Source organism: Phaethon lepturus, unplaced genomic scaffold, assembly GCF_000687285.1.
Source record: "Phaethon lepturus isolate BGI_N335 unplaced genomic scaffold, ASM68728v1 scaffold42724, whole genome shotgun sequence".
Classification (NCBI taxonomy): Eukaryota; Metazoa; Chordata; class Aves; order Phaethontiformes; family Phaethontidae; genus Phaethon; species Phaethon lepturus.
In genome coordinates this window covers 14,643-23,768 of record NW_010534789.1, presented here as the reverse complement: position 1 = coordinate 23,768, position 9,126 = coordinate 14,643, and the positions used below count along the sequence as shown (strand labels likewise).

The following is a 9,126-nucleotide window of genomic DNA, read 5'->3' as shown; positions in this document are numbered from 1 at the left end:
TCTTTGGCTGTCAGTGTGAAAACCGGCGCATGGTGCATATCCTTGAGGCTTATCTGGTGCCTTTCACTGGACACGTAGGTTGGTAGAGCATGACCAAGAAGCAGGTGACTGGGAAGAAGGCAAGACTTCAAGTGAAGCAGCAGAGTGATGCAGTCACCCACTCAACGCTTGGGCTGCTCTGTTGAGGAGAAGGTCAAAACAGAATCCACCCTCTGTACAGTCTTGAGTCAAGCAGGCACAAAGCAAGGAAGCAGACGACTCCACCACTGGTAGGGAATGAAGCCAAGACAGAAATATAGACAACAAAAAGTGACGTGAGTGTCTCACATTGGTCAGAAATTTCAGTTTTGACAGTATTGCGAGCTCCCACAAACAGACATACATATGTGGGCAAGACAAGAGGAGCTCTCGTTTTTGGCTTCAGAGAGAGCAAAAGGAAGATTTGCCATTCAGTTTATTATGTACAACAATACTACACTGTACACTTCATGAACGAGATGCTGTCTGCTGTAGTCCAGCATTACCTAAATAAAATTCCTCTTAGTCACAAAGAGCAACCGATGAGCATCTCTGTAGGAAGGAGGGCTGAAACCCACTGCTGTACATGACCATACGTGGTGCCAGTCCTTCTGGGATAAACACGAGCGGTCATTCCACAGTATCTAGTACCTCCTTAGCTTGCCTGAAGCAGAAAACTTGCCCTTTCGTCTTCCAGTCTGTTTGATCCCAACCCTGTTGGGACTATTCTAGCACAAAGCCACGCTATGACTTCCCCCCGTTGCCAAAACATTCCTATCCAAATTACGCAGTCTCTTTCAGTAGTCCCAGTTTCCGAAGTGCCTCTCTCCTAGCTTCTTCTGTTGAGCCGCGGCCAGAAAACTTTACCGTTATCCCTTGAGATCGAAATCCTGAGGGTCTAGGCAGCGAACCTGACCTCCTCCTCATATCCAGGTTTAGACTAGGTGGTTTATAATCATTAAAACTTTCTGCTGTGTTCTGCTGTGCGCTGCTGACCTTGTTAGCAGCAAGAGCTACCTCTGGTTTGATTGTTACCGTTTTGCCCATAGGAACAAAAGAGCTGGGCTCGCTTTTTAAAATCTCGTGGATGTTTTGATATCCATTAGGAACAGCATCTGCCTGTTTGGGCTGCACATCAAGCTGCTGAGTGCTTGGGGCATGATCCACTTGGTCCTGAGCTGGCTTTCCCTTAACTAGGCCAAGTTTTGTCAGGGCCTCATATCGTGTTTGCTCAGAGGAGAGATCCCTTAAGGAAGAACTTCTGTTACGCGACAAGAAGTCATTTTTCTGCAGCTTCTCCTCCAGTTCAGCTGCCAGAAAAGCTCCTCCATTGATGTTGGCCAGCACTTGAGCTCTCCGCTCCTGGACGTTAACTGCTGCTTTTGAAATAGTCTCATTGAATTCCTTGCCACTGGCATTTGTTATGTTGATGTTGCTCGGGAACCGGTGCAGTTTGGGTGCAGGTGCGGGAGGGTGCTTCGGAGCTGCAAAATAATCGCCGTTGGCTACAGGGGTTTTCTTCCTCTCTGAATTCCCTTCCTTGAGGGCACCAGGGAATCGCACCCTGCTCTCCATCTGCTGCTCAGACATCTTCTGGGCCATGATGAGGGGAGTGGGGATAGAGCGAAGCAATTTTGGATGCTGCACTTGAGGAGGAGGTGGAGGAGGAAGAGGAAGCGTCTCAGACATCGATGGCGGTGGTACAGGCGGATGTGGGGGAAGGTCAGCAGGTACAGCTGGCTTAGGGCTCTCAGTTCTCCAGGTAGCATCCAACACTTAAAAGACAAAGCAGCAATATGTCATTAAGTCTTCACACAGAGCAGAATACAAGGTTCTTTCACCTAGGATTAGCAAGCATCGGTACTCCCCTCCCTCAGACTTTTTAACTCAAACTCAGCCCACACTGCCAGAAGCAATTGTGACTGAACTCGTAGCAATGGCATCCTGTAGGCAACACTATAGTTCAAATCACTATATTTACAATGCGTTCACTAGAAGCCCTCTCTATGCCGTTCATTCACAATCTGCATGTTACTGTGTTTCAATGGCTGTTTTTTCTATAAGAGTTTTGCAATTCTTATTTTTTATTGTAACAGCCAGGAGAGGACACATTACATGCCACCGTATGTACTAGCTGATAAACCCATTCTCCAAAAACAGAGAGCAGACTCTACAGGGTGAAGAAAACAACATGCCACACACTATCTTGGCACGAATTTATTGATAGGAGCATGTGCCTTTCAGTCCCAAAGTAACACTACAAACAATCTGCTATCTTAAAACTCTCAGAGTAGGTCTTAGGAGGCCTTAAAAGCAGAGCATGAACATGTTCATGAACCTTAGTCTGCCTTGCCACAATGACTCTGCATAATACTCGGTTCTGTTACAACTCAGTCACCAGGCAGGAGACTGAGACAGCAACTTAATCATATGCATGACTGCCACAAGGAGGGAGAGGGGAAAAAAAAAGAAAAAGAGAGTTATAGTAACAACAAGAATTTCAGAAATCCCAAGTCAAATTAAAATCATGGTCCTTAGAGTTCCTGATGTGTAACAGATTCATCTTGAGGTAGTAAGGAATTTCTTGAGCTGTTTCTAATGAGAACTGGAAAATGTCAGGGCTAGGTCTAAGGGAAAAACCACTCTTTCAAGAAATACTACTACCTGGTTCTGCATCTCTGCTAGGAGGGCCTTCATGGTCACTACTCTCCGGTGTTGACTGTACTAAGTCGATGATATCTTCAGTCTCTGAATGACTGGACACATTTTCTTCCGTTGACCTTGGAGACTGACAGTGGATGCCACTGTCACGTAGGACTGGCTCCTCCAAGTCATCTTCTAAGGCATCTATGGTTTCCTCAAAGAACATGAGAACATCCTGCTCTTCGTGAGTTAAGTATTTCAGACTCTCATCATCCTATGGGGAGAAAAGCCGGAAATATTAACATTACATACAGGTAAGTACACTGGTAACAAATACAGCAGCCCTTTTCAAAGACTGAAAGGAGCAGGATGAAACAGGCAGCAGTCACATCAGAAGCATCTCCTGCTTGCTGTTTCATCCCTTCAACCACTACAATGCAAGAGGAAAAAACAACAACAAAACACCCCAGGAATTTACAGTGCATTAGCTTTGACTAAAGAACAGCAACTGGTATTTCATCCTTTAAAGAACCTAACTTTCATTCAGCAGACAAGTGTCCATTTGAGTTGGACAGAACAAATTGCTAAAAGATCATAAAAGCAGGGGGGGGAGCAAAAAACCTCCCACACCTGTGCTGTGACAAGGGTTAAGATAGCTTCTTCAGGCTCCAAACTGGAGTAAGCTGTTTCAGTTGCTGTGTCAGGTTCAGAGACAAGACTCAGGGAGCGGCATGGGAGGGAAAGGGTGCATTCAGGACAGTCCAACAAATCGGTTGATGCCTGTTTTGCTCTAGACCGAAGTGGGACTCAGCCTCCAGAGGCAGAGCTGGAGCTGAAATCTGGCTCCACCGCTACAATCTCTTGAGTTATCCAGAGTTACATGGTAGATGACAAGGAAGTAATAATAAGGAGGGACAGGGTTTCTGAAGATTGTACCTTTGAGTTACAGAAAAGAAAAATTCAGAATAAATATGAAGATGTGTTCCCTAGCAGTAAGTGCCTTTGGGCTACTTTCTCCGGCAGGAAACAATCCTGTAGACCACAGAAGTGATAAATAATCACTTGGATTATCCAGTCTTCATTTTCTGTGAGTCACTGCTCTTGATTAACTTGATTAACACAATATTGCTATGAGAAGTTAGGCAGCAATGCGCAAACTCTTCTCCTTCCACCTACACCCTGGGAAACATTCACTTTTCCAGAAGCTTGGAGATGACAAAGAATGATTAGGAAAGGCACTACATTAAGACAATGGATACGGGAAAGACATTTCCCAAGAGAGCTGTGTAAGTTCTGGAATGTAACTAAGTATTGTTGAAAAGTAAGTGAGGTTTTCCCTTTTCTGGATTGAATTTCTCTCCCATCATGCACATACTGGAAATTTTGCTGTCAGTAATTTAACAAGAAGGCACCAGCAAAAAAACGCAAGACAGTTTCCTCTCTCATCTCTACTTTTTGCCTCTCCAAGGACATCTGATGAGCCTTGTTACCTGCATGCCCACTTCTCAATAGAGGATTGGAGGAATTCAGGTAAATACATAAAGGTATGCAGTGCAAATATCCGAGAGATTCCGAGACATGTTCTTGCTGGGGCAGCGCCAACTTGCTTCAAACTCACCGTGCCTGTTCAGATCACCTTACATTAGATTAGAATAGAAAAAACTGTGCAGCTCTACCTGTTAACTGCTTGCGCAAACAAAGCTTTTATCCCCATCCCCAGCATTAAAAATAAGAACAATGCACCTCTGTAGAAAAGTAATGCCTATAGATTAAGAACTATGAAGTGCTGCATTGTACCAAGAGGCAGTTAGACTCTAAAGGACTCAAAACACTACAGATGAGAAAATAAATGCTTTAAGGGTTCTCAGTCACCTTCTCCTGTGTGGCCTGTAGAACATTTTCCCTGTAAATAAATGGATGAAATACAGAAGACAGACACACAGGCTTTCAGCCAGTCTTAGTTCAGACACTTCAGGACAGCTTTGCTTATCTTTCAAGACATGGTCTAGGGGACATGGTGGTGCTGGATTAATGGTTGGACTTGATGATCTTGAAGGTCCTTTCCAACCTTAGTGATTCTGTGATCTGTGTCCACAGTCATGCGAACACAGCAGTCTTCAGTCAAAGCTGGCACAGTTTTCTGTTAAAACAGAAGACAAGTCTTGCAAGGAAATACAAAGTTGGTTTCAATAAGAGGCTTATACTACAACTACATTTCTAGAGATTCAGATTTATTGTCATCAGGGTGAACATGGTTTGACCGCTGGGAAAGACAAACAGATGTGTGGGTATTTGTAACTTACTCTTACCATCCACAGTGCACTGTCAGAATAAGTAACCTATTCTAGTTTGCAGCAAAACTGCTACAAAAGCTTAAATTTGGATGCCATTTGCAATTGCCTATTTAAAGCACTAACTTCAAAGGCTGACGTATTCCACAGCTCGCACCCACCACATGGCAGAGCTCAGTTTTCAAAGGCCAAGGAAAGTTTTACAGCTGCACTTGAAAAGTGAGAGACAGACAAGCCTTCTTTTTTTTTTTTCTTAGTGGATGTTGCAATCTCCTTCCTTCCCCACCCAAATACTCATACAGCTGCTATGTCTAGTAGGCGAGAGAATGACAGGAAAGGAGCCGTTGTTAGGTAGCCCTAGCTGGAGCTGAACAGGACTCCAAGAAGCTTTTGTTGTGGGTGAGCTCATTGCAAGAGCCAGACTTCCGCAGGCAAAGGAAAAAAAGGGGGTTGTGTTTAAGAGGTTCATGGTGGCAGCAGATCCAGAGTGCAGTATAGGACAGAAATGACTGCACCACGCTGTTCATTTAAAAGAACTGCTCCCCCATGAGCTTAACTCCTTTGATCAAGAGCTGAGCAAAACAGCAGGTGAATTGAAGCAAAGACTTTCAGAAGCCGTTCCTTCCATCCGTTTTTGTGCTACAAGACAGAGCGCTTCTCCATGCCAGGTAAGACTTGCAGGAGGACTGGTCGGCAGAGCTCTGCCTGACTTACCATCCCTCACGGATCTTACTGAAATGAGCAGCTTCCCTTCAGGTGAAGGATCTGAAATGAATAACCATCCCTTTGCAAATACATTTGTAGGAAATGACATACCTAGATGTGAAAGGCCAACCTCATCTCAGTTAGCACTTTGATCTCTTTCCGCATGTGGTTTCCCTGCAAGATGACCAAGCCATATTTCCTCAGAAAAAAGAAAAAAAAACCAACCAAAAACAAAACCAGGCAGTGGCTCTGGAGAATGGGCTGCCTTATGGCAGGTCACTGTACAGAGATGCAAGGCATCCAGCCCAGCTAGAAACTCCCTCAAGCAATGCATGTTTCAGCTGGCGAGACAAGGAAATAATCCCACTTTAGACACACAAGCACAGTGAAAATAAACCTCCTCAAGTTGGTCAAACCAAAGGAGCTCAGATGTAAAGCAAGCAGTGACCTCCTTTACCACTGGTCTGAGAACAGTGGTGCATTATAAAATGCCCACTTGTATCACTTACACTAAAGCTTTCAGAAAGAGGGGAGGAATTTTCTTGTAGTTAACTGGTGCTAGTTTTAACTAAGGTTACGACTACTATTTGTAATTAGTTCATTTTCCACATATTCCAAGAACTGGAACAGTTTGTATTCTTTCTGGGGTGGTTTTCCAGGCCTCCCTTCTCCCTGAAGAATCTGGGGTTTTAGCAGTCAAAGCAGAGTCTTTTCAGCTACATGAGTTATTCACCTCATACTTTCCACCAACTCCCTACTCTTAATACCCAAATGCGTCTCCCAAAACTAATTCTCAGATACAGCTAACACTACGACTTTAAAGCTACCGTCAAAAGACAGCCTAAATTTGAAACTTAAAAATTGTGCCTTAGCTGAGGATTAAAAAGACTGCTTGGACAGAAGAAATTTGGGATGCAAACAGCTGAAATAGGTGAGTATGCTCAGCTGGCATTAATATTTTAGATCTCTGCAGCCAAACATTTCCTGCTGACACCAAACAGGAAAGGGCCTGTTATGACAGTCTTTGGTATAAAAGGGGGACAGAAAAGGAAAGGGAAGGGGACAGAAAAGGAAAGGAAAGGGGAAAGAGAAAAAGAGAAAAGAGAAAATAATAGAATCTGTTTCATAGAAAAGATCCCTTTCCTACCTGTCCAAAACAGTGACTTAGTATCAGGCCCATGATTTTTCACATGCATCTGAACAAATTCTTAACATCACATCCAGACCTAGAATCCCAAGACCAGCACAGCTTTGACAGAAGCAGAACAGTTTGAAATCCCAAGACACCAGCAGTGGTTAAAAAATAAAATAAAATCATTCTTCTGAAAACTGCTACAGAACCAAGTGATCAAACAGTTACACTTCAATTAGCAAAATATCAGGAGAACAGCAGATTCAACCGATTCATCATCAATCACTCGACATTGCCAAAGAATTAATAGGCACAGTTCCATGGGGGAGAAGTGACTGGATGCTCCTCAAAAAAACATGAAGGGAACAAACTATTATAATATGTAGGAGGAAGAGAGCAACGTAGCACCAGTTAGGCCTCAGCCTGCTAGGAACAAGGCAGGCAGTTCTACTCGTGAAAAGAAAGGTGGGGGAAAAGCAAGCCATGCATGCAGGAACCGTATCAGAACGGGTACAACGCTTCAGCACAGAAGAAAAATGCGAGTACCTCTGATTATATTTACAGAAAAGGAAACGGAATGGACCATACCGCTGCGTTGCTCAAGTTGGAAGCAAGTGAATTACAGGTAAGAACAAGAACTACCAGCCAGGATCAGACCAAAAAGTCCACTTAGCTCAGCAGCTGCCTTCAGCCACCTCTAACGCACAGGACAGCGGAACGGGGTTGAGGGGAAGAGTCTTGCTGTAAATTGGATGGATTTATATTTTTCTTCTCTACATCCTTCCAGTTTCCAGCAATACATGGCTTAAGGACTTCCCAGTTGTATCCGCATCTGTGTACTTAATAGCCCTTAATGAGCTTTTCTAGCATGAATTCATCTTATTGTTTAAGCCCATTTAAATGGCTGGCATTCACGGCATTCTGCGGCAATGAGTTCCATAGTTTAATTGTGTGCTGTGTCAAAAAGTACTTCCTTTAAAACACACTATCTGATGCTTTTGATAATACCATTGCAATATTATAGTCGTCTTCATCAACTGAATGTTGTTTTCTTCAGTTTATTAACATAATTGTATCTGTGTGCTCCATAATAGTTAGCAAAGCATATAATCAATAGGTCACAAGTGGGGAAACAAGTGATCCACAAGTATTTAAAAAATAAACTAGCTGAACTGAAGTAATAAACTGATTAAATTACCCTAACCTACTTTTAAAAAAGCAAGCTAAAGCAATGCAAGATCTACATGAACTCTGAAGACATCTCTCTGGTTATCAAAGTTAGACCAATCAGCTTATGATTTCTTCTTCCCTTTAATTTCTTTTTTAGAACAGCATTGAGGAGAGAACTGGGAGACGTTTCAGGCAAAAGGCACTAAACACTGTTTTCACAAAATCAGATCATTTCACACCAATGTCATTTCTCACAAGAGCGTTACTGACTTGGCCAATAGGCATAAGCATGAGACGTGATAAGCCTTGATTTGAAAGCTTTGTTACATGGTCTGCAAAAAATACACTCAGAGATGAATAAGGAAACTATGCCTAAATGAAGCTACCGCAAGGTACCTATGCAACTGGGGGGCGCAGGGGAGAGACTGTTATTTTTGAGAAGTAGCATGATGTATCATAAATTGAATAATGAAACAAGTCCTGAACAGATTTATCCCGGAATATATTTTATTATATAATAATAATTATTGTTATATCAATAATATATTATCTGATACTTCAACAACAACAGTAGACAAGTAACTTCGTTATCTGTTGATGCCCTTATGCTGGAAGATGTTGCTGTAAGAACTAGGTAGGACAGAATAAGACCTTCATGAACAATGTAAGTGTGCTGGTAGTCCACAAGACGAAATTCAGTTGAAGAATGCAGGAATATAGAGTGATGAACAATGGCTAAGTGGCAATACAAGACAGAAGGAGTTGCAGGTCAGTTCAAGTGCCATAAAGAGGAAAGAGAGTGCTGTTCAGGTATGCGAATGTCATTCTGGGATATATTAACCAGGGTGATGAAATAACAGCACATCCTCATTCGGAACACAGAGTTCAGATTCAGTCGCTGAACTTTGGAAAGATGCAGCCAAGCTGGACAAGGTCCAGAACAAAGCGAGGAGTGCTGAGAGTTTAGCTACACAGGAAGGCTGGAAGAATGTAGCACGTTACGTTTTAAAACAGGGAAGACCAGGTGGTAGGCAGACACATCCCTGTATGTGTTTTCATCTATAAAACATTGGCCACTACGTGCACTGAAGGCGAGACAAGTTAAAATTGGCTTTCACGTTACAGAAACTCTAATCAAAGTGTTCCTTGAAAAAGGAATTAGTGGAG

General features: G+C 43.0%; 1 protein-coding gene across 1 annotated transcript in view; it reads right to left on the bottom strand.

Moving 5' to 3' along the window:
* Positions 1–801: 801 nt before the first annotated feature.
* PROSER2 (proline and serine rich 2) overlaps positions 802–9,126 on the bottom strand; it is a 13,751-nt gene continuing 5,426 nt past the window's right edge. The window contains exons 2-3 of the mRNA XM_010285614.1: positions 2,683–2,935; positions 802–1,793 (exon numbers count right to left, since the gene is read on the bottom strand). Of these exons, the coding sequence (XP_010283916.1) occupies positions 802–1,793; positions 2,683–2,935 (1,245 nt within the window). The remainder of the gene's footprint in view (positions 1,794–2,682; positions 2,936–9,126) is intronic.